The sequence below is a fragment of the Lissotriton helveticus genome, chromosome 1_2 (assembly GCF_964261635.1).
Source record: "Lissotriton helveticus chromosome 1_2, aLisHel1.1, whole genome shotgun sequence".
Lineage (NCBI taxonomy): Eukaryota > Metazoa > Chordata > Amphibia > Caudata > Salamandridae > Lissotriton > Lissotriton helveticus.
The window spans coordinates 233,881,342-233,907,105 of NC_136058.1; the positions used below are offsets into that span (position 1 = coordinate 233,881,342).

Here is a 25,764-nt window from a genome sequence, read left to right on the forward strand (position 1 = left end):
CAGAGTTCCTGAAACGCGTCAGGCTGATTTAATTTACTGAAGACTGCAAGGGTTTTGACTGTCTGCTGGCTAGCTGTGGAAACAATAAATGCGAACATTTACCAACTTCTTGAGGCTTCTCTTCGTGTGGCTTACCTGTTGTGTGTTTAATGGAAATACGGCCGTTGCCAGGCCGTGAAGAGAAGCTCACCGCTTGGAGGCGGGTTCATGCATGCTATGAATCTCGCCGTGTAACATTGAAAAGAAGACAAGTGCAGCGCCAATTCAGGTGGTGCTGTCTTGGGCATGATTTCACAGCTACAAAGCAGGGCAGACGGCTTCCAGTGTAAGATCTTTTTCCACTTGGATGAAAACTGTTCCAAATCTGAGGGATTACAAGTGCCCCACCTGGGGAATATGGTACACGCACTACTAGGACCAGAAGGCCTAGCGGAAAACCACGCCCACTGAGGCAGGTACTATTAATCAATGAATGTGCGCGCCCACAAACTGCTTCGTAATCTTTCTGAACATGCCTCTGATGAAAGGACAGAGTTCCTGAAACGCGTCAGGCTGATTTAATTTACTGAAGACTGCAAGGGTTTTGACTGTCTGCTGGCTAGCTGTGGAAACAATAAATGCGAACATTTACCAACTTCTTGAGGCTTCTCTTCGTGTGGCTTACCTGTTGTGTGTTTAATATATATATATATATGTATATATATATATACATATATATATATATATATATTTATATATATATATTTATATATATATATATATATATATATATCCACACACTGTCACCAATGCAACTTTCCTTAGATCCAAGGCGAGTCAAAACACTGGAGCCGCGGCCACAAGTATTTAGTGCAAATTTATTTAGGCACGATGTCCTACGCGTTTCGGAGTTCCAATCACTCCTTCACGGGCAAAAGACAGTGTTAGAATACAAACTAATAAAGTGCATGATCACGTGCTCAAAAACATAGACGACATACTTCCACACAGGGAGTTGTCTATTGTTCCGTCTCATATCTCGCTGCGTTGGGGGCGCGAACTGTCAAAATACCTGGCAAAATTAAACGCGCTATGAGCTGCTTAGCCCTTAGAGCACCCGCTCTAATGCAAATATTCAGGCTACATGAAACAAGTATTAGCGTTAGTCTAATACATGCTTGAACAATGATTATGGATTACGCAATGCCTAATAGACAAAATGATATCAACAAATAGATTATACAGCCCCAGTGGGCATATAACTGACTGCGTTGTTGTGTGAACAAATCGAATGGAAGTTCACATCTAGCATAAAGCCCAAGTGGGCAATCTTGTCTATCTGTTCTGTAAGTATGAAGTCATCCACTAGTCACTTAGATTTCTAAGGACTTGTACATACTTCTCGTATCTGTAAAAGATCAGAGACGAAATAAATAAGTGAGTTAAAAACCATTACAATCAATAAGTGCACACAAATTAAATTAATAACATCAATATGGATATTTTCTTCACAGTACAGCCAATTGTCACAACTACACATATTTACAAATGGACAGACATTTCCTCATCCATATTGAGTCCATTAGGGGCCATAGTGTTGAATCTAATGATAAATTTAGATTCCAAACGTCTTAATTCAGCTACTCTATTGCCTCCTCTGATATTCGGTAAAATGCAATCAATCACTGCAAATTTAACTAAGTTGGAATTACTTTTGTGAAACTCTTGGAAATGTCTAGCCACAGGGTAGTTTTTATCATTCTTATTGATGGCCCGCAAGTGTTCCAGCACTCTTTTTTTGCCTTTGTGAATGGTACTACCAATGTAGTATTTGTTACATGGGCATTTTAACGTGTATATGGCAAATTCAGTGTTGCAACTAGTGTGTTTTTGTATGCTGAATGAGGCCTCATTGTTACTGAATTTTATGGATTTTAAATTACTGCTGTATTTACAGGCTTTACACTGGTTACAGATGTAAAACCCTTTCACATCATTCAATTTTTTCTGACTTTGGATTACATTTTTGCATAAATGATCCCGTAAAGATCTTGGTTTACGAAAAGTTAAAGATGGGTAGTTACCTACGTGATCTTTAACACCTTCAGCACGGCGCGAATTTTCGCGCTGTGCTGAAGGTTCTAAGAAACGGGCGGGGCCGTGACGGAACGGTTCCGTCATTAGCACAGCCCAACCAGCGCTCATGACAGAACCGTTCCGTCACAAGCATCGAAGGGGTTAAGGTCATCATCAGTTTTCAACACATCCCAGAATTGTTTAAGACTTTTCCTCACTTCCTAAGCATGGGTATTATACTTGGTAATGAATCTGATGGGTGCATTAGTTTTAGCCACTTCATTAGTATTTGTGGAGAAGATGAGGTCATTTCGTTTGAAGGTGTCAACCTTGTTGCTGGATTCCCTGATAAGTTTAACACTATAACCTCTGGCCAAAAATCTTTCGGTCATGATGAGTTTTTCACCTTCATATTTCTCCTCTGTACTGCAGTTCCTGCGAGCCCGCAAGAGCTCCCCATAGGGGATACTGCGTATAAGACTTTTGGGATGGCAACTGTTTGCGTGCAGCAAACTGTTGCCTGATGTTGTTTTTCTATATAGGGAACTGCAGATTTTGGTGTTTTTAACCTCCAGTTTCAGGTCTAGAAATTCAAGGGCGGATTTGTCAAGCTGGAATGTGAATTTAAGATTTAAATCATTGGTGTTAAGAGTAGCTAAAAATATGTGTGCCTCTTTTTCTGTACCTTTGCATATACAGAAAATATCATCTATGTACCGTAGCCAGAGAACGGCGTGATCTCTGTACTGTTGGGATTTGAACACAACCCACTCCTCCCACCAGCCGAGGTATGAACCTGCGAAACTAGGGGCGAAGCAGGTTCCCATCGCCGTCCCCTGGATCTGTCTGTTGATGACATTATCAAAAAGGAAAAAATTGTTACCTAGACACAATTGAACCATGTCTAGTAACATCTCTGTGTGAAACAATGAGGATAAAGGTCTCTCCTTAAAAAATGCTCGACATGCTTGGATCCCCAGATCTTGGGGTACAAGTATATAGGCTGCATACATCTAGGCCCATGAGTAAAGGATCATCTCTCCATGTGATTTTATCAATATGTCTTAAAAAAATCACTCGTATCTTTTACAAAAGATGGAATAGCTTGGACAAAGGGTTGCAAGAAAAAATCGACGTACTTCGATGTGTTCTCAAGAGCACTCTCACATGAGGAAACTATCGGTCTACCTGGGGGTTTAGTGGCATTCTTGTGGAGCTCCACAAGAATGCCAATAAACCGCCAGGGAGACCGATAGTTTCCTCACGCGAGAGTGGGTCTCTGAGTGGCTGCATGAAAGTTTGAGTGGGTCTGTGAGTTGGTGCATGAGTTTGAGTATATTTGTGAGACTACATGAGTGTCTGAGTGGATCTGTGAGGGTGCAGGAGTCAGAATGGTCTGGGAGTGGGTGCGTGGGAGCGTGAGTGTCTGAGTGGGTCTGTGAATGACTGCGTAAGTCTGAGTGGGTGCAGAAGTCTTTGAATGGATCTGTGAGGGCGCATGGGTGTCTTGAGTGGATATGTGAGGGTGCATGAGTCAGAGTGGGTCTGTGAGAAGGTGTGTGGGTTTGTGAGTGGGTACATGAGTGTCTGAGTAGGTCTGTGAGTGACAGCGTATGCCTGTGAGTGGGTGCAAGGGCCTCTGAATGGGTCTGTAGGTAGGTGAATGAGTCTTTGAGTGTGTCTGTGTGGGTGCATGAGTCTGAGTAGGTTTGTAAGTGGGCGTGTGAACGTCTGAGTGGGTATGTGAGACTGGGGGGGTATGTGAGACTGGGAGGGTCTGTGAGTTGGTGTGTGTGTGTGTCAGAGTGGGTCTGTGAGTGGGTGTGTGAATCTGAGAGGGTATGTGAGTCTGGGAGGGTCTGTGAGTGTATGTGTGTCAGAGTGGGTCTGTGAGTGGGTGCATGAGTGTGAATGGTTCTGTGAGGAGGTACATGAGTCTCTGCGTGGGTCTGTGAGTGGGTGCATAAGTGGCGTGGGTGGGTGTGTTAGTGGGGGCATGGCTGTCTGCATGGGTCTCTTTGTGAGTGTATGAGTCTGAGTGGTTGTGTAAGTGGATGCGTGAGGCTCTGAGTGGGTGAGTGTTGGGTGAATGTCTGAGTAGGTCTGTGAGTTACTGAATGAGTTTTTAAGTGTGTGTATGAGTGGGCCTATGAGTGTGTAAGTGAGACTGAGGGTGTGAATATATATTTTTTTCTGCTGATATTCGCACATTTATCACAAGTTACATGGGGGCCACTCTGAGCATCAAAGCAGATTTACGAATATTGCATGTGTTGCAAAAAAAAATGTCTTCGATGTATACAATCCATACTATATTACAGAAACACCTCTATATCCCACCCCTGGGGGTCAGGGTACATCCAACCAGACCCCTAATTCCATTTTGTGTCATTTCTGTGTTCACCTGGGGACTTTGTTGACAAAATAAAATGGTAGCCACAACTTTCTGCTCATGTTGCTGCCAGCCAATCACAGCATTTTTGTTGGTGCCCGTATTCGCGACTTGTTGTGAAATAGTTGCAATCATAGATATACAAATCTGGATTTCCTTTTATTTCTCACAAACTAATCAACGGATTTACACTGGATAGCTGAAAGTGCAATCTGCGAATCAACAGCTACCTTTGTGCCAAATTTGGTGTCCTTCATTCTTGTGGTTCAGGCAGGAATTAACATGGGAAACACATCATTCCCCCCCCCCCTGCCCCCCCTGTTCTCTGCCCCGACTTGACAGATCGCCCTGAAACTGTCCAGGTACAACTAGAATCACTGGGGCAATTTCTTGGAATTTATTTTGAAGATTCATTTAATGCATCAAACACATAGGCAATTAAAAAAACACTTTTCCTATGGAAACTAGGTCCTATTTAGTACTACCTACTGGGGACCATCAGTAGATAGAGAAGGCTGAACTGTGTTGACTGGCACTGGGAATAAGGCTGCCCTTGGAAGCCTGGTTGGGAGCCCAGGCAGCATCTTTCGGTCTGCAGGTGCATCTGAGGTAGCCAGGGTGAAGTGATAGAAGAGGGACAACAACATTGCCTCTTGAAAAGCTACAATCTATGGATGTGTGGACAGCACCAGTAGCTGGAAACTGCAGGAAAGGAGCAAGAAACTCTGGTTCCAGAGCCAGCATAAGAAAAACCTCCACCAAGATAGAGAAAAAAGATGTAGAAGCCACGTTCAGGGAGCAATGCTGCCAGCTGGAACCACAGCCCTAAAATAGCGTTAACATTGAGAACTAAGATCTTTCTTGTGACACTGCTTGTGCTTTTTTCTAGAGGACCTACTCTTGTCCTTGGAAGCGGTAATCTTTGAGGACTTGCTGACTGAAGGCAAGCCAGAGAGTACCTTCGAGCGGTACCTTGGTCTGGAGCAGGGGTGAGCCAGACGGTCCTCTTGAGCCTCACAATGAAGATTCTATTCCATGGCCTGAGAGTGCATAATGCCTCACTTCACACACTACTTGGGGTCATGACTAGGCCCCAGGCATCAGAGACAGAAATCAAATGGGTCAGAGAGTAACATCTTTGTCTGACCAGAGTGACAACATTTAAACCTGAAACCTCATCCCTGAAAACACTGAAAAATACATTGTTTGAGAGAAAATGTTCAAGCAGACCATCAATGGGGGCAGAAAAAGGAAATGATAACCATGTCCTGGGGTGACAGTTTACACTACTCTCAGTGGCGGCTGCGTCCATACAAGGGTGGTGGGTAGGGGATGAAAAAATAATAATAAATAAACTTACCTGTCACAGTCGCCTCTCCTCCGTCTGCTGACCCTGGAGCAACCAGGCTCCCTGCCTCTGCCAGCCAATCACGACGCTGCATCAGCAGCATCGTGATTGGTATGAACGGCCAAACAGGCCACTCAGACAGTGCCTGGGAGCATGGGCACGTTCCCCACCGGGCTGTGCAACACTGCCCACTGGAGAACATGCTAAGTGTGCATGACGGTTTGGGCGGCCCAAGAGGGCTGGCCAAACCATCCTATGCACTTAGAGTAGTGCAAACCACTCCTTACTCAGCTCTTTTGGTGGGGAACCTACCCCGCCCCATCCGACCCGGCTCCGAGACCCGCAAAGAAAAAGACAATGATAATAACTCTTGTTATTATCATTTTCTTTTTTTGCATTTCTCACTGAGCAGTGGGGTGATGCCCTTCTGAGCCACCACTGATTACGCTGTAATGTCATATAGAAGGGTGAATCCAGGAGCAAATCCCGAGCCAGGGCGCAGGATAACTATTTCCAGTTTCAGGGTGCAGTCTGGCACCTGAAAGAGATTTAAAAGTTAAGGAATCTGCATCAGAGGTATGTATATCTGGCCCGTGGGATTCATAAACCAGCTTATGAACTCAAATTTCAAAGGGAAAAATTAAATCTGGTTTGCTGTGTAGCTTTTAACCAGTCGGGCACTTTGCAGTTTGAGGAGGTTATCAATAATGTTAATGGTAATGCATCACATAAGGTAATATGATTTATTGCGCCATCTGTGATATCAGCTATGACAATATGTGTGAGTCCTATAGCACAGAATCAGATCTGTGCCCCCTACTGCGCCCAGAGGCTATGGGATAAACAGAGTTCCTTCCACATTCTTCTCTAATGTAATGAACTAATTGCACTTTGCTCCTTTTTACAGATCCAGTTGTGCCACTGCAGATTCATAATGCAAAGGTCCAAAGCAAATGTGTAAGGCCATTAGCAGTGCAGAGCATTGGGGGGGTTTATGGTTGTGTGGATAATGATTAACTAGAAAATTGCGTTTTTCCTTTTTAGACCATAACCATGTAGTTTGTTGAGGAATGGTTTCTGTTTTTATTAACATTGGCTATTGACCAAATTGTTTCGAAATCTATTTTATTTGATTTGTTTATTGATGTTGCTTTTAAATTTATACTAATATGCTGGAAAGACAACTCTATATTATCCTTTTTACTCTGGTGGAATTTAATATGTGATGAACATAGAATTGCTTCGGTATCCCATGCTTCTAGCCATCTAAAGATTAAACCGTTCACTACATTTCTGTAATCACACTCATCTTCCCTATAATTTCCTCTTATATTCAGTATCTTCTTTTTCTTTACTCCCTTTTCTTTACTATCACTTTTTCTTTCATATTTCTACCCCTCTTTCTTTTCTTCTTTTATAATAAAAATTACTAGTATATTATACTCTCACCTATTTCTACAAGTCCACAGAATTTTAGTACAAAGTTCAGCTCTATAATTGTTATGTTTTCTCCATTAGTAATTTTAAGAGTATTATTACAAGTACATGCAATCTTCTGATTACATATATTTATCTTATTTTTTATAGATTGTATTACTGTATAATTTTTGTTGCATATTTCTTCTTCTGAACGCATTATTATATTTGTATTTCTGTGTTCTTTCTCTTAAATAAAAATTATTTAACAAAAAAAAACATTGGCTATTTACTAAATATATCCTCAAGTTCACTATGGAGGTGATTCTTTACTACACGTTACCTGCAGGTAAAGTCCGTCCATCGCAGAACGTCATTGGAGTGACGAGCTTTCGGGCCACACCCGGCACCGGTGGGTAGAGGCGGAGACTTTCTTTGATGCACATAGTGGTGTAGGTCATCTTACTAAGATCATCCCTGAAAGAAATCAAATGCATTACTCTTCTGGATGTGAGCCCATATTACAACAGACACAGATTTCAATATTTCTACTAGATAAGATGGTTACTTTATTAAGGGGTCCATCTAGTGTAGTGTTCTTTGTGAAGAGTTGTGCATCACAAAAAGTCACCAACAATATGCAGTCATGAATATTTCTTTGTTTGATAATATCTTTTTTTGGGGGTGTTTAATATAGGGCGAACTCGACCCGAAGGTATCAGAGCCGTCTAAATGAGCCAGTACTTAATTTGAGCCGGTGGTTTCTGGTGCTCAGCACCTGCACTTAATTGTCAGCACCACCACTTATGACAGTCTGCCACATGGTGGGCTGTTTGTCTGATTTAGAGTAAGCAAAACAACAGTTGTATACTAATTCAATATGCGTTAAAAATTACTATTACCTGATGCCCATGCTATTCTAATAGCTTTGGGGAAGGGGAATGTGTTCCTCCTTTTCAAAGGTATATGATCCGATCAAAGGGTAATTCCTCGTTTGGACGCAATACAGTACAAGTGTACTGTATTGCTATGCTAGCTTAGAAGATTTAATAAAAAGTGAAATGGACCTAACCAAGCAGTGAATAAAAAGAACTATTCCCACACGAATACACTTGTACTGTATTGCGTCCAAACGAGGAATTACCCTGTAATCGGATCATGGACCTTTGAAAAGGAGGAACACATGCTCAGAACCAACCAAATTTGTTCCCTCGAGGCTGAAAAGGTCCAGAGCCTTGAGCCATGTTCCTCCAGAAACCTGGGGATTCATATCCAGATTTGGGATCTCTGGAACTTTTTTCCTTTATACTAAACTCTAATAGCTTTGGGGGCCTGAAAAAGTCGGAATTGTCACACTTATGGCAGTCTGATGTCTAATAGCTGGTTTGGTACGGTCATTGGCAGCGCTGGCAGGGAGAATGGCTGGTGTAGGCTGCAGTGGCCTCCTGATGAGGGCTCTGGCACATTTTTTCCTACAAATTAAGCATTGACACGAGCTCTAGTTGCATTACTGACGGAAACATTCATTTTGTTATGAACGAGGAGCTTCAGTGATTTCCCCAGAATCACTGGATTTTCAGCGTCCCTGCCGAGACTCGAACCTTGTTCCCCAGCTTCGAGGTCCACCACTTTGTTTGGGATTTGAGACCGACAGAGACATAATTCATATAAGGGCCTCTTTTTTTTTTTTCAATAATTTTATTAAGATTTTAAAAAGATCAAAATAGTTAGGTACAGTTCATAATGATACCAAAATGAAAGATAAGGAAAGATCCACAAGTTCGTCAGAATATGTCATCAATAGCAGATAAATTGCCACAACTCATACCTCTTAAAACAAAATAAATGTCAAGGAGCAGAGTGGCAGTAGTGAATCATAGGAAACCATGAACGGCATCATTATTTAAAAAACAGAAAGATAGAGGAAAAAGAGAAAAGGGAACAGGACAGAAGAAAAGAAAGAAGGAAGAAGAAAGGAAGAAAGAAGAAAGAGGAAAAGGAAGGATCTCTCTTGATGGCGCAGCAAAACAAAACACTACAGACAACAGTCAGTCAGACGTCACAAAGGGATACTGGTCGACCAACCCCCTTGAGGCCAAATCCATATAATTATCTAAAGTTCTCCATACGCTAAAAGAAATAGTGGGAGTGAGATGAGCCATATCCACAGAAGTGTGTGCACTTCTCAAGAAGGATACCCATGCCCACCATGTGTGATAAGAAACGGAAGCGAAAGACTTCCAATCCATAAGAATCACCTTAACTGCCACAGTTAGTAAAAGATCCAACAATTGCATATCTAAGGTATCTAACGGCAGAGGTTCCGGGGAAGCCAAGGGTCCTAATAAGATCATAGGAAAGGAAAGATGAAACTTAATTTGAAAAATTAACATAAGGTGCTTATGAATAAGATCCCAAAAGGGTTGTAAAAGTGAACAATGATAAAACATATGTGGATAGTCACCAACACCCAAGCCGCAACTCCAACATAAATCATCATCTTTTAAATGGCGAGAACAGAGCCGCTTAGGAGTCCAATGAAGAAGGTTGATGGAGAAGAATTTGGATTGAAATAAAGAAGGAGCAATTTTATTGCGCAGAGAGAACGTACCTAACAATTGCCAAGTGTCCGACGAAACATGCTCAGTTATCTCCGTACCAAAGTGACAGGACCATTTTTGTTGCGGAATAGTACATGAATCCGAAGATATTGAGGTCAAAAATGTATAAATGAGTGAAGCAATGTGACCAGATTTGAGCCACAAAGAAAATAAAGTAATCAGAGGGGAGTTAGGAACAAGATGCACTGTGGCAAGAGTGACTTTCATTTTCAAGAAAGTGTAAAAATCCAGATTAGAGAGTGAAAATGGCCGAGCTAAAAAAGAAAAGGGTAACGGGTCATCATTGGAGTCATAAAGATGACGGACCAACGTGATACCTTTGGCAGACCAATATTGAATTAGTTGGGGATCAATAAGAACCTTTATTCGGGGATTACGCCACAAAGACGACCACCTAGATTTATGAATCGGAGTTGCCATTTTCCGATCGACCAATTTAACAGCTGCAACGGTATCCAATATAATAGCACGAGAAAAAAGAATAGATAATGAAGACATGGTTAAAAATGAAGAGACCGGAAGTGGAAAAGAGAGAGCCTGCTCGATGCACATCCAAGAAGGTGTATGACCAGGAGTGAGGAAAACCACAACGCTCCTTAAGAAGCTAAAAAAGCCACTTGATATTTCCCCCAATCTGGGAAATTACAGCCACCCATATCATAAGGTTTCCTCAAGGATTTATATGCGATTCAAGCACTCTTATCATTCCAAAGAAACGAAGAAGTTATGGAATCAATCTCACGAAAAAAGGAAGATAAATTCAGCGGGAGCATAGACGAAATAAAGTTAATAATAGGAGTAACCATCATTTTTAAAGTTTGAACCCGACCCCACCAAGAAATATGTTTAGGAGACCAAGTATCCAAAAGATGACGACCTTTAATTAAGGTCTGTGCCTCATTATAAGCCACTGTATCAGATAAAGTACTACAAAACCAGACCCCTAAGTATTTGAGTTGTTTAGATTGCCATTTGAAACCAGCGGAACCCATATGGGCTGGAAAACAATAAGCATTGAGGGGAAACATCTCCGTCTTGTCTCTGTTTAGAGTATAACCAGAGACCTTAGAAAAAAGAGCAATTGTATCTGATCGCAGGAATAGCTGAAACAATATCATCAGAAAAAATAAGTACATCATCTGCGTAAGCCGCTGACTTTATGCACAGTGAACCAAACGTAAACCCTTTAATGGCTGGATGGAGATCAATTAACCTCAGGAGCGGATCAATAGCTAGTAAAAACAAAAGCGGGGAGAGGGGACAACCCTGACGAGTGCCCTGACGAAGACTAAAAAACTCAGAGGTAGCCCCATTTACTCTAATATTCGCTCTAGGCTGGGCATAAAGAGACATCACCATGTTAACAAAGGAATCCCCAAGATTATGAGCACGAAGAACGGCTTGCAAAAAAGGCCAAGAGACCTTGTCAAACCCCTTCTCGGCGTCAAGGGCTAAAGCTGCAGCAGGAAGCGTAGAACGTTTAACTGCCCCCAAAAAATAGCAAAAGGTACGAATGTTGTCTCTAGCAAGCCTACCTTTAACAAACCCCGTCTGTGATGAATGAACCAGAGAAGGGATAGAGGACTCCAAACGTTTAGCAAGAATCTTGGCAAAAATTTTCGCCTCCATATTAAGGAGGGAAATAGGACGAAAGTTTTTAGGGTCCGTGATATCCTCCCCCTCCTTCGGGATGACCACAATAGTAGCTTCCGCCGCTGTACCCGAAACTTCACTTCGTTGAATGGACACATCAAAAAGGGCCTTTAGACGAGGGACCATGAAAGGGAGAAAAGTTTTATAAAACAAAATGGGAAAACCATCAGGCCCCGGAGCTTTGCCAGACCGAGTAGCCTTGATAGCAAGAGTAAGTTCCTCAGTTGTAATTGAGGCACCTAGTTTCTCCCCATCTTCCTCAGATACAGAGTGAATAGGAATAGTTTTTAAAAACTCCTGACAAGCCTCAAAGGACGATTAGTAGGAGTATACAAAGTATTATAAAAATCGCAAAAAGACCCCGAGGATCTCCTTAGTTTGAATTTTTTTAATGCCGGATCTATCTGAGATAGAAGAAATTTGAGACGACTTAAAACTAGAATCTTGAAACTTTAACGTGACCGCTAAAATTTTACCAGCACGATTCTTCAATAGCAACCGTTTAGACTTTTGTGCTTCAACACCAATATGAACCCTCTTAGTGACAAGAGCATTATATGAGTATTTTAAATTTTTAATAGACTGTAAAACTTGTGAGTCTCTCATTTGACGAAAAAGAAGTTCATTTTGTTTAATACTATCCGCTAAATCAGAAAGTTCCTTCTTAATGACAGCATTCCTCTACGCCATAACTTTAATGATGTAACCGCGAAGTGTGCATTTAAAGGCGTCCCACAAAACCACTGTAGAGTCAACGGAACCTTCATTAACAGAGAAAAACTGATCAATTTCAGCTTGCAAGGCACTGACAGCAGCGTCATCATAAAGAATCTCTGTATTTAATTTCCACGAAGGGGAGGATTTCTTAGGAGCAAGCCCCAAGAGGGAGAACGAAACCGCAACATGGTCTGAAACAAGAATAGGATGAATGTACGGCGAGGACGAAGATTGTAGCAGAGACGAATGAACCAAGAGGTAATCAATACGAGAAAAACGAGAATGAGAGGAAAAAAAAAATAATTCACTGCCAGTAGGGTTATGAAGACGCCAGATATCATGAAGATTAGCAGAGGAGCACATATTTAACAAATGCTTGTGAGCTCTAGGAGGGCGAAAGGAAAAAGCAGAATTCCTATCCAACAGTCTTCAATTACGCTGATGATACGCAACTCATTCTCTCCCTGGAGGGAGAGCAGTCCATCTCAGCAGAAGGGTTTCATAGATGTTTAGGAGATATGACACAATGGCTGAAGGAGAATTCTCTACAATTTAACATTGCTAAAACTGAACTGATGCACTTCGAAACGCATAAGAACAGGGAAGGGCCGCCCACGAATCTGTGGCCCCCAGAGATCCCCAACCCCGGCCAGCCGGTAAAAATAGTTCGTAACCTAGGGGTCACATTTGATTGTAACCTCTCTCTGGAGGTGCATGTGGGGAAAGTTGTGAGCTGTTGTCTGGGGATTATGCGCTCTTTGAGGAAGATTTTTCCCCTCTTACCACATCAAGCCCGTGCCCTGATTGCACGTAGTACCATACTTAGTCGGGTAGACTATTGTAACGCTCTACTCCTTGGGTCCCCTAAATTACTGCTAGACAGGCTACAGCGGGTACACTCTGCCGCGGCTAAATTGGTATTAGGCTGGTCAAGGCGGACCTCTGCCTCTGGAGCACTCACGGAGTTGCATTGGCTTCCCGTGACACAGAGAATTAAATTTAAATCTCTGTGTCTAGTATTTAAAGCCTTGCATGGAAAAGGCCCAACTTCCTTTCAGCAAATGTTTGTGTGGTACGTTCCGGGCAGAGAGCTCCGCTCTTCGAGCGGAATGTCAATAAAAGTACCACGCTTCAACAAAGTCAGGGCAGGGGGCAGAACATTTGGGGTGGCTGCAGCCAGGCTGTGGAACACTTTACCTCTTGAACTGCGGCAAAACAAGGAGCTGCTTGCGTTCAGAAAGAACCTTAAAACCTGGCTATTCCCTAAGAACTAGGCCTGCGCATTGATCCCCTCCTGTGTTGATATGGTCTCGGAGTTACCAGCGCCAAGATGCCTGTTAGGTGGTAGTGCGCTTTAGAAATTGTATAAATAAATAAATAATAAATACACAAAGGATCCAACGGCAAATTAAAATCACCACCCACTATTAGATTACCCTTATGAGGCGTTCGGGAAAGTAATTTAGTGATCTTCTACCAGAAAAGAGGATCATCATTATTTGGAGCATAAATATTCAAAGCATAAAGATCATTAATTCCATCAGATAATCTTGATAATACCCAACGACCCTCAGAATCATGGTCAGAAGAAAGTACTGATAATCCAGAATTCTTAGAAACAAGGGTGATCACGCCATTTCATTTACCAAGAGCATACCACATCCAGAACCCAGCCTTTCCGCAACCACAGAGCTTCTTTATGGGATAATTTCGTCTCCTGCAAAAATACCAGATCCGAAGACAAAGATTTACAATAATCTAAAATTTTAGCCCTCTTAACCGGATGATTTAAACCCATAACATTAAGGGAAACTACATTTAAGCCAGGCATAGATGTACAGCAAAGACAAACAAATTAAGAAGTAAAAATGGACGTAAAAACAGAACACCACCAGCCGACACAAAAAAGAAAAACACCACCAGGAGATCCAAGAGGAAAGAGAAAAAAGAAAAAGGAGAAGAAAAGGAAAGAGAAGTAGAAAAAGAAAGAGAGAAGAATGGAAAAAGAGAGAAAAAAAGACCCGCCAGGGTAGGTCTATGAGAGACCCATCTCCTACCAGGGGGAACATGGAGAGGGAAACAGAGGACCGTCAGGAAAAACAGTAGATAAAGCGATAGATCCCAGACTAGAGAAAAGGAAGCAACAAGCAAGGGTCCTAGAACAATAGAAGTGGACCTTACAATATACTTGAAACCGGAGGAAGAAGAACTACAAGAAATAGGCACAGAATAATCAAACCTGGCCAATGACCGAATAAAGACAAAAAATACAATATGAGGCATATCAAATAACAAGCTCATAAATAGAAGCTAAAATGAGATAAAAGGATCTTGTCTATATGTCAAACAAACAAATGGCGATAACTATAAATGCCATACAAAGAACAAAAAAGTATGTATGAAAAGCAGAAAATGGTGAGAATCAAGAACTAGCAAATATAGAAACGAAAAGGCAATAGTACATGGTATATAGTTAGAGAAAAGGGGACCAATAAGTGTGAAAATTGAAATAATTAAGCAGATAAAATAACGAGCAATATCATACATCAGCAGGAATAAAACTTGCAAGTTTAAGAACAGTGTGAAAGTATAAACAAGACATCATTAAGTGACAAGAAGAAAATACTAGGAAAGGAGCCATAAAATAGTATCAAGATAAGCAAATAGAAAAAAAAAGTATAAGAATGAGCACAAAGAGAAAAACTGACACTATCGGACCAAACGGCTGACAGAAACAGACATAAGGCTACACCCAAAAAAGGGAAGATCAAATATTGGCAAAGTACAAAATCGAAAGACACCAATAAGTGGGGAAAAGCACATCATGAAACAAATATCGGAAAATATGAGACGCAGAAACAAAGAACCGAAATCGCCTACAACAAGGAAGATAACCAAAAAAGACGAAATAGCCACATACAAATATCAGATAGATCAAACAAGAAAGAGGAAAAAATAGGGCAAGCAGGCGGATAAATAACAAGAACAAGCAGGCGGATAAATAACAAGAACAAGTCAACATAAAAGCTGACAAGTTACGGACAAATCATCTGGAAAACGAATAGCAACCAACGACCAACATATGAAGCGAAAAAACAAAGACATATGTCAAACAGCAAGACGCACTAAACCACGTGAAACAACAAAGACAGAAACTCAAGTCCCAGAAGAGCCAAGAGCCGGAAAAGAATCCATCTGAGACTCAAGTTGGTTATCCAAAAAAGAGGAAAGATCAGCAGGTTCATCATAAATCCGATATCGACGCTTGAAAGTTATACGAAACTTGGATGGACCAGCAAAGGAAAAAGGGATATGCATGTCCAACAGACGTTTTCGCAGATTGAGAAATCCTTTCCTCCGAATTACAGTGTCTCTGACAAAATCCTGGGAGATAGTAATCCGATGACCCTCCCAAGACACCGACTTAACTTTCCTCATGTGAGCCAACATCTGTTCCGAATGCTGATGACGCAGCGGTTTAACGATTACTGCTCTCGGATAAGTGGAGGATTTGGGTTTGAATGCAGGTACCCGATGAGCTCTCTCAATTTCAAAGTCTCTCTGAAAGGAGATTTGTAGGGTAGAAGGAATCTATTTGGAGAGGAAATCAATCATTGAGGAGGCAGACTGCTCTGCATCTTCAGGAAGACCAAAAATACGCAAGTTACTCCTCCGATTATGATCCTCCTGCTCTGTAAGGTCCCTGCGCAAAGCCGCCATCGATAGTTCCATCTGGAGAAGAGACCTCGAATGTTGGTGTGTAGTATCCTCCACCACACTGATACGGGATTCAGTATTCGTAACCCTGACAGATAAGGCTTTAAAGTCACTCCTGATAGCAGCCACCTCAACTTGCAATAAGTCAGTATTAGTTTTAGTAGACTGCGCAATATCATGGACAGCATTTAAACGCGCCAAAATAGCATCTAAAGTGGAGTTAGTATCCTTCTGAGAGGACTCAGGAGAGGGGGACTGCTGTGTAGATCGTTTTAAAGTCCCTTTAGAGTCTTTCGCAGTAGGAGAAGGCCCCATGGTGTCCGCCATAGGAACAGACCACAGTAGACAGCTTAAAAAACCCACCACAATAGGTATGTGACGTAGAATAAATGAGCAAGGGCCAAGAATGACACAAAAAATACCTCACCAAGTGCCACTGATAAGAAGCTCCGTAGGCGCAGACTGTGCCCGGGAGATCAGCGCACAAAATGGCGGACAAAAGCAGTTGAGGTAAAAGAAGAAGCCATAAAAGACCCCAGAGCGCCAAAAACAGATTCTGCCAGAAAGCAAGCAACCTAGCAATCAAGTTACATAGCACAAACCCCTCAGGTAAGGCAGGGAATCATCATGAACGAGTAGAGTGAGGTGAAAAAAGGTAGTCAGAGATCCACATAAGTCAGCAAGCAGATATTGCGCCTGTTATGCAAGAAAACTACTGCAGAGGACCATCAAGACATAAAAGTAATAAATGTCACCTCAATTCATCTGTCCGAACTTGTTGCGCTCGAATACATAGGTCTGGTGCCAAAGAAACGAGCGACGCCACCGCAAAAATAAAATGGCGGCCGCTCACTGAAATGCCGGTAATGAGGGTGGCAAGCGAGAAAAAGGACAGTTCTGGTCGTCGTTCGCTGTTGCAGCATAAAGGAGAGCCCTCACGGCACCTTCCGACACCTCATGCTGGAAACTGGATAAGAGACAATATCGAGCGGGATCCTAAAATCGTCCCGATAGCCGCCGTCTCCCTGGAGCTCAAGCGCGACCCGCCATCACGTAGCGGTGCGCAAGCCACGCCCCATCTAATGGCCTCTTTAAAACAAAAAAGCAAGTATCGACAGCGGACACCTTCTCTGCTCATTTTGCCATGTGAAATCACTCTTACAGTGTCATCACAGAAAGACAAATAGACATGCTCGGTCTCGATGCAAGTCATTCTTGCCAAAAACTCATTGAATTATTTAGTAATTACAATAGAAAAAAATAAAATGGTGCACACAACTCTCCTATTCTACATACAGGAGGAGTGGTGGGATGCTCCAAGATGGATGCTGTTTAGGCCTCACGAGTCACTCACAAAGGCCATTTTTGATAATAAAGATGAATGTTCCTTTCTGCAATCTCTGCTATATGATTTATATATTTAATTTTATCCTACCCCTAATTACTTGGAAATATACTTCCTTTTTTCCAACACAATGTAGGGCACATAGCCTCAAACTAATATAAAGTTCTTTCGGATTCGGTCGCCTGGACAGCAAAACAACCCAAAAGGCAAACTCAAGGGTGCCTGAGAGATACATGTATCGAGAATAAAGGGGGTGATAGACAGGTGCGGCTTGTCCATACAGTCTAGTTACAAAGTTGTTTAAGGTTCCAGGTGGGGTGCCAAGTTGGAGAAAAAAAAATGCAAAAAGAAGTCAAATAAAATATATAATAGGGCACTGAATACGTGACTTTCTGGTGGCAATTGTAGGTAGCAAGACTAGGGCTAGTCCTAGCCCTGGTCACAGAACCCATAATTTCATTAATTTGAATATTTGTTTATATGATCTGATTTGGATACATACATTGTTCAAAGGCAAAAGCATTCTCGGCTCATCTCCCTAGTTAATAACCAGAGACCTATAATGAATACTTTTTCAAAAGCCCAACTTAAGATCAGACCGACTCGTGATGTATATTAACTTTTGGAGGACTTATTTTATTTAAATATATATTGGTTTATTTTGTATTGATAATGTGCATTCCTTAATGTAGTTACTGACACAGCATTTAAGCTTGGGTGTACTTTACACAATGCATGGAAAAATAATTAATTTTATACTTGGCAGGCACTTCAACATAATCATCCTAGTACTTCAACCCTCATACTAGTTTAACTTTTGAGTCTGGGCGTGCAAGCCTCTTTCCTTGATAAATGTCCCCAAAAGATACATGAAGTAATTACTATTGTTCAAAGGAGACACCTGGCAAGACACTCTTGCTTTGCATTTAGATTTCTTGTTTCAAAGAAGTGGGTGCAAGTGTGAGGGACATCCCAGTACTTTTGTTATGAATGCACACTTTTACACCTATCTCCTTAGCATTAGCTTAGAGCCTGAATTAAAGGTTGGCGGACAGGTACACCATCACAAACATCATGGATACCCCATCCACCGTATTACAAGTGCAATACCATATAATGCACTTGCTATAAGATGGACGGAATATTGGTCACGTTTGTGGCGGTGTGCTGTCCACCAAACTCTAACTCAACCCATTAGTCTTTCTAGTCCTTGCTTTGAGATGCGGGATTCAACCCTCCACGGTCTACCCCGATCTCTCCACTGCTGCCTTAATCTCTTTTCAAGGAGTGGCTGAACTCTTCCCGCTGCTGGTCACAGACTTCCTTCCACTCTTTGTAACTTGGGGATAAGACACTGGTTTCCGTCTGCCCGACTTGTTTTCTTATTGGTGCACTCTACAGTACTTGTCAGGAGAGACTGGAATCTGCAGTACTTCTGGGTAGAGATGTCTCTGCAGGACTCCAAAATACTAAAGAGAGAGTGCTTGTTTGGATCTCTGCATGCCTTTGACATCTGACTTGGCTGCAGCCACCAAGCTGTCCAGCATCTTCTGGTTAAACTAAGAGAGGGAAGTGGTAAAAGGGAGCGCCACACTCTGTTTTTACTTTGACCTCCAGGCTGCAGGCTTTACTGGACTTATTTATCTATCTATAGAGAGGTCAGTGCCTGTCTTTACCTTCTTACAAGCGCCAAAAAGCAGAGTCCAGACAATAGGTAGACGTTCATTGAGAGCGACTTCCAGAGATCAGTCTCCTTGTAATTCCTAGTGGAACTTCCACCTTTGGGAGTTGTTGCAAGAGCTCTGTTTTTGGTGTGCTAGAAGAAATAAAGTGGTCTCAATTTCCAACACGGTGTGCAATACATAATGTATTTTTGTCTGAAGCTAATAACGTAGTGGTGTGTGTTGCTCCCTCTATTTGAAAGGAAGGATGATTAGATTTGTTTGATTCGTAACTTACTGTATGTAGGTTATTATTAGACCTAAAGATGAGTGCAAAAATGAGGCATGTCAAACAACAGTTTCCACCAAATACAATTAGTTAAAATTTTATTTTCTTTGCTTATCTCAACTGAATTGTGTGTTCCTGATAAAGGACCGCACACATGAGCGAAAAAGAGTTCTTGGTCAAATATCACACTTGTTAAGCAGTTCTATAGATGCTTCAGTTAGAGCCATCTAATGTCACATTCGGCTGACAGTGCAATTTAATGCTCCATCCCTGCAAACAAGCCATTGCCAGAGGGGTAATCCAGACATTTAACAATGTGGGCACGGAGGCAACTGGTCAAAAGCCCTGATAATGGTCAATTTAGATGAGTTAAAAAGATCTAATTGAAAAAAAAAGTCAATGAAGTCAGTGATTAATGATTACTACCATAGAAGTGCCTTGTATGGTGGTAATGTTCAAAGACTCCCAACTATAATGTCGAAACTGCTATTCCAAATGTATTATGGTTTATGACTTTAGCAGGTAGTTAGGAATACAAGCATTAAAAATGCAATAGGTCTCGCCTTTGATTAAGTTAAAGCCATTTGCTTTGCTAATGGTATTGTATAGCAAAGCAAATGGCTTTAACTTAATGAAAGGGGAGACCTATTGCATTTTTAATGCTTGTTTCGTATGTGTACTCCTCCCACTTCTGTTTCGTGCTCTGTTGTTCTTTTTCCCCAGGTTTCTCTCGGTTTGCTCCATCTCCCTGTTCCTTCCCCGTGCGCCTTAATGTTCCTTTGCCACTCCTACTCCCTCGCTTCGCACTGATTTCCTGCCTCTTCCCCTCCTGTGTGTTGCTTTACTTCCCCTCCCCATTGAGCCTCTCCTTGCTTTCCCCTTAAAAGATGGATGTTTATCGTGCCTCCTCTTGTTGCTTCCACCCCTTCACGTTGCTCCCACCCCCTAGGGTTGCCGAACCTTAGTTGCTTTCTCCTCCCCTTGTTGGTTTACACCACCCGCACCGCTTTTCCAGCAAACAGAAAAAAAGCGCTTCATCACTTCATCATCTTCTAGGTGCGCGCATGCATCCGGCGCGCCTGCAGAATGACGCGGCCGGTTGCGTAATGTTTTTTTCTCCTCTGTACAGCAGACCTAGAACTATTGAGGAAGCAAATAGATCCCAAAGGCTTGAGTTATTGGCTTTGTCAATGTGCTTGTTTGGGATTCATCCCATGCGGTCCCTGTTTTATGAGTGCGGGAAGCTTGCAATGCTGTTCCTCGCGCTTTTTCTGTTCTCTAAGAGAAGGCGCTTCCTCTGCTTAGCCATTTTTCTATTCAAAGGGCATGGTAATTTATATTGTCCGTGTTTATTTTATTGAATGTTGACATGCCGATTCCTGTGTTAATAAAGGGGAAACCAATACATTAAGCTCCAGAAAGCGAAGGATAAATGACAGCTAAAACTACCCGCGGTATGCAGTTCTCAATGTAGATGATAAAAAAAACAAATGCTACTTTATCCACTAGAATGGGTTTGAGAACGAGTAAGCAAAACAGTTATCAAGAACATTAGTTACTGTTGAAATCATGTATCTGGTTAACAATGAATGTAATTGGGCGTTTTCTAACCTACGATGCCCCGATCTAACTAACCTCTTTGCAAAAACGACTACTTGGACGTATATCATTATCCATAAAAACGAACTTGCCCCACCGTACTTATGCATTATTAATATTTTTAATTAAAGCACCGCACGCCACAACAAAGAGAGAAATCTGTATTTAAGTTTCATTTATGTATGTCAGTGTGGCGTGTACAGTACAGAGCTCGCTGATCTTTTTATTGTGGTGAGGTCATAAACATTCACCACTTGACACATTGATCAGATTCGCTTCCGGACTGAGATGGGGAGGGGCCCGTGAGGCTGCCTGCTGTCCTAATTGAGATGCCGCCGGTAGCGTTGTCGACCTCTGTTAATAATGGATGCGTGCTCGTTGTCTCCATGGCAACCAGATGCAAGTGCACATGCTCTCGAGCCAGAGGATCATCTCATTTGACAGCCATGAAAGGATTCGCGGACTAGCTTGCCCACTCAGTTGGCCCCTTTAATGTGGATGTAGATCACAAAAAAAGCATTGTGGAGCAAGCAGGGCCCTTCTGAATTTGAGGTACAGCGTTAAAGTGCTGGAGGTACATGCAAAGAAAAACACTTGTTTTCTGAAGTAAATATATTAGCTCTCATTGGGTGAAAAACGGGGGTTAATAAATGACAATCAGAACAGGCTAGGACCACTTTACCAGTATTGTTTATTTTTCGTCTTCATTGTTCTGAAAAATAAATCATGCTGCCTACTGAGTGCATTTGAGATTTCAGAGACAGTTCCTGGTGACAGATGAATGCCCAAGAGAGGCTAGCTGCGTCAAAAGTCAACAAGCAATGCTGGGTGAAGCCTCGCGCTCCTGGGGGTCGAGCGATGGCTGCGCGCGCCGCGGCGGATTCCTCAGCACTGCCGCCGGGCCCTTCAGCCTGTCTGGGAAAGCGAAAGCACGCATGCATAGGGAGAAAAAAATTTGCACGAGTGTGCAAAATGATGGCATTGGGCTGTCCACATGCGCGTGCATTTTTTTGTCCCTACTCGTGTATGTTTAGCTTTGCGATGGCGAGAGCTGCCATCTTTGTCCATTTGTACACATGTGAATTCAGCTTTGGCTGAATTGATTCCAAAAGGTCCTCTCCATGGCGAGAGCAGCACATGGGCTGCTTTCGCCAGGCGAGACCTAAAATAGTAGGACCACTGGTGAGTGGTATATGAACGCTATCCTAAACCTTTCTATAAAAAGGGTGATAGAAGACACCCAGGGAACTACAGGTTGATCTCTCTAATAGACGTGGAAGCAAAACTTTACGCCTCATGTCTTTTGGAGCAGATCCAAGAATGGGTGGAAAACAACAACCTAATCCCCAGTTTTCAAATCGGTTTCAGACACGGGATGGGGACAACAACAAACCTGACCACCCTTGCACTGTTAATGGAGAGAGCCAAAACAAAGAACCAACGGCTATACGGGTGCTTTGTAGATATAAGAGCAGCCTTCGATCGAGTGAGCATGTCGATACTTTGGGGAAAACTCAAAGAGTGGCGGCTGCCCAATATTCTACTAAACGCAGTTATGCATCTATACACAGAGACATGGGCAAGGGTAAAACAAGGTTAAGGATCAAGTTTAACATCCAAAATTGAAACCCAGGATGGCCTAAAACAGGGCTGTGTCTTGGCCCTGTGTCTATTTAACCTGTACCTGGCAGACTTAGGCAGAAACCTAGGACTAATGCACCTAAACTCGGCAACGTCCTAATTCCAATTCTGCAGTTCGCCGACGACATTGTCCTATTAAGTAAAACGCCAATAGGCCTACAACGTTTAATAAATATGCTACAATCCTATTTAGATCAAGAAAACCTGGAATTGAACAGGGAAAAAACAAAAGTATTGCGACTAATGGAGCATAAGAACATCAAATTCAAATGGACAATTGACAAGTCAGCATTAAAAGAACAGAAATTCTACCGGTATCTAGGCGTGACTCTCGGGCAAGGTAATTCAAAAAAAGAACACACTTTGGCAAAAAAAGCAAAGTCACAAACGTTAATTTACGCTTCCAGTCAACTTCAAATAAAAATGGATGGTCCGAATCACACTCACCTCCTAAAAGTAATGGCAGCACAGATTCTACCAACACGGTCATATGGACTAGTAACATGGCTTTGAGGGGAGGCTAAATTACTAAACGATCTACAAACCAAAATATATAAAGCAGTGTTCAAACTACCTAAATCAGCATCCACGGCTCAAGTCAGTCTTGAATTCGGACTACAAAATCAAAAATTTTGGTCCATGACGAGGTTTGTAAAACTATACCACAAACTTCGCTCAGCCCAACCCGAGTCAATGAACCACACCTGTTGGCAAGAAATAAATACAGAGCCTTTGAGAAACTCGTGGGCAACCTACTTGAGAACCATGCCTGGACTGAAATCTCCTCCTATAACCATCAAAAACCACAGGTTTATTTAGCCACCCATTTTAGTCTATATTTAAAAAAGATCTACATAGACTATCAAATGGGTCTTCATTATTCCAAGGACCTGAGACCGTCCTGGAAATACCAAGAAGAAAGCCCCCAATGCAGACTGTGCGGATACTACAACGAAACCCTAACTCATTAGTTTTGTGTGTGCCCAGCACTCATGGCACTAAGAAGACAGTACCTACGGGATATCTTGATCCAACTGAACATAAAAACATGCCGGCAGGCCATAATAAGCTGGCTGGGAGGTTCTTCCTCAATTCTGGCCTGTCGGGGTCTTAAATTCATGATTGAAGTAAGAAAACAGCTCCAGGACAATCATTGAAGAAAAAATGGCAGTATTGCTGAGAATAAAAGTTTGATTGTGGCTGGACATTCACTACGTGACCTCAACCCCCATATACGCTCGTCCAAGAAAATTAAAAGATCTGCCCATGGGGGAAACTAAGAAACGGTTTTAAAATTACTTTTTATGAAGTTTATTAATGAGAGCATGTCTTTGTAGTACGTGATCTATTCTTTTTTAAACGAAGATTGGAATGATTTTTACTAATCAAACAATAAAAATCAAACTCAAGCTATCCTAAACCTTTCATAATCGCAAATCAGCCTATGATTTCCGATTTCAACTTTCCATAAAACTTTAAGTCTAATTCAGTTTCCCACACTAACTTGGTTACCAAGGCCGAAGTACTTCAACGTGGAGGCCTTATATTATCATCATAGGTTTCAAGAGAAGGCTTGAGAAGCAGCAAGATCAGAGTAGCATTGGGCGTGCCTTAAGACATTATGCAATGCACATTTTACACACCAAAGGTTTATTCAATGGTAGTACAAATCCACAATATTGAAGAACATCTCACCATTCCAACGTATCCCGCTCTCCCAGTAGTTCTTTGATCTCTTTCCAGCACATCTCTTGATGTTCTGGATACCTGGCCATGGAGTACAATATCCAGGAAATTCCACTCGCTGTTGTGTCATGGCCTTCGAACATAAACGTATCCACTTCCGCCCGGAGGTCCTCATCAGATAGTCCATTTCCATCTTCATCCTAAGCAAGCAAGCACACTTTCTTGAGATCAGCCTAATCACCCTGTGGCTTCCTCTAAAAAGAAGCAGAGCAACCAAGAAACACAGCAGCACAGGGAGACGTCAACCAGTGAACACTGGTACATGTAATTGCACAAATCAGAATTAAACCTGTTGGAGCAAGGTTTGGAAAAGTAGGAATAAGAGAAGGGTCTTTTCCAATATCTATTTTCTTTATGTGCTTTGCCTGAAAATGTCTGTGCCAGGCATAAAATATATGCTCAAATGTACTGCGTTAACATGTCTATTAAGGACAGACCATGCATTATTGGTGTGAGCGTGCATCATGTTGTTGGTACCAAAGCTCTCTTTAAAGGGTTTTTCATTGCTCATTCTACTTATGTATTATTTGAGTGGCTACATGGCTGAATGTTTTTTTTTTAAAGAGTTTTTTATTATTGAGTAAACAAGCGACATATCAGCAAGTTATCATCATATACAAAAAGAAAAAAAAACCTTGTATACAATTTGATCGTCGTCGTCATACAAGGCTGAATGGTTGAGGCCCATTTCCATTTTTAATTCTTTAAATTGGAAGGTTGTTTGCTTAACGACTGGATTGATGTGGTTCAGCAATTACCTGGTTGATAACTATATCAATTAGTCTGAGGGGGTTTTGGGACCACCAAGTAGTAAGAGTTAACATACTTGAAGCTAGGTGTGAATGAGTGATTTCCCACAAGGATTTGTTTAATTTATGGTGAGACAGTGTTCACAGCTTATACACAAAAGAAAAAGTAAAGGAAAGTGAGCATGACAACATCTAACAGCAGCATTGCGCAGGTCTGAGTTTTTGGCTTGGAGGAAGCAGATATATTAGGAGTGTAGCAGGAAGCGAACAAACAAAATTTTAAAGCCTCCAAAGGTGCTCTTAATCTGCTTAAGCATCAAAAAGCAAGGTGATGGAAGAAATGCTTGAGTTAATCTGGTGATCACTCGGACTCCATTTCAGTCCATTGCATTTCGTACACTAATAGAAACTGCCCTGCCTGAACTGTCAGACCAGGTCTACTCCAAAGAGGAACACAAGTAGACCCAGACAAGTTTCAGCCTACATAGGCCTTAATGAACAAGTTACTTACCTTCAGTAACGCCTTATCTGGTAGAGACATGATCTAGATGCAGATACCTTACCTTTGAATTTCCCAGGAGTCAGACTGGATCCAGAAACTTTAAGCAATACCTGGCCGGTACGTGGAATCAGTTAGCTCCACGTGACATCCTCAGTGGCGTCCACGCTGGAAGTGGCGCCCGCGTCACCTATATACGCACCAGCTGGGCACGCAGATGTCAGTTACTTTTCACAACTTTTCATGCCAGAAGCGCTGAGCCATGAAGTGCACCCACAGTGGTATGTTTTGAACAACTAGGGCCCTGAAAGGGAAC

At 42.0% G+C, this 25,764-nt stretch overlaps 1 protein-coding gene across 1 annotated transcript in view; it reads right to left on the reverse strand.

The window, feature by feature from the left end:
* The window catches only part of LOC144800095 (cytochrome P450 4B1-like), a 315,429-nt gene that overhangs the window by 62,955 nt on the left and 226,710 nt on the right, over positions 1–25,764 (reverse strand). The window contains exons 8-9 of the mRNA XM_078671653.1: positions 24,150–24,340; positions 7,555–7,688 (exon numbers count right to left, since the gene is read on the reverse strand). Of these exons, the coding sequence (XP_078527779.1) occupies positions 7,555–7,688; positions 24,150–24,340 (325 nt within the window). The remainder of the gene's footprint in view (positions 1–7,554; positions 7,689–24,149; positions 24,341–25,764) is intronic.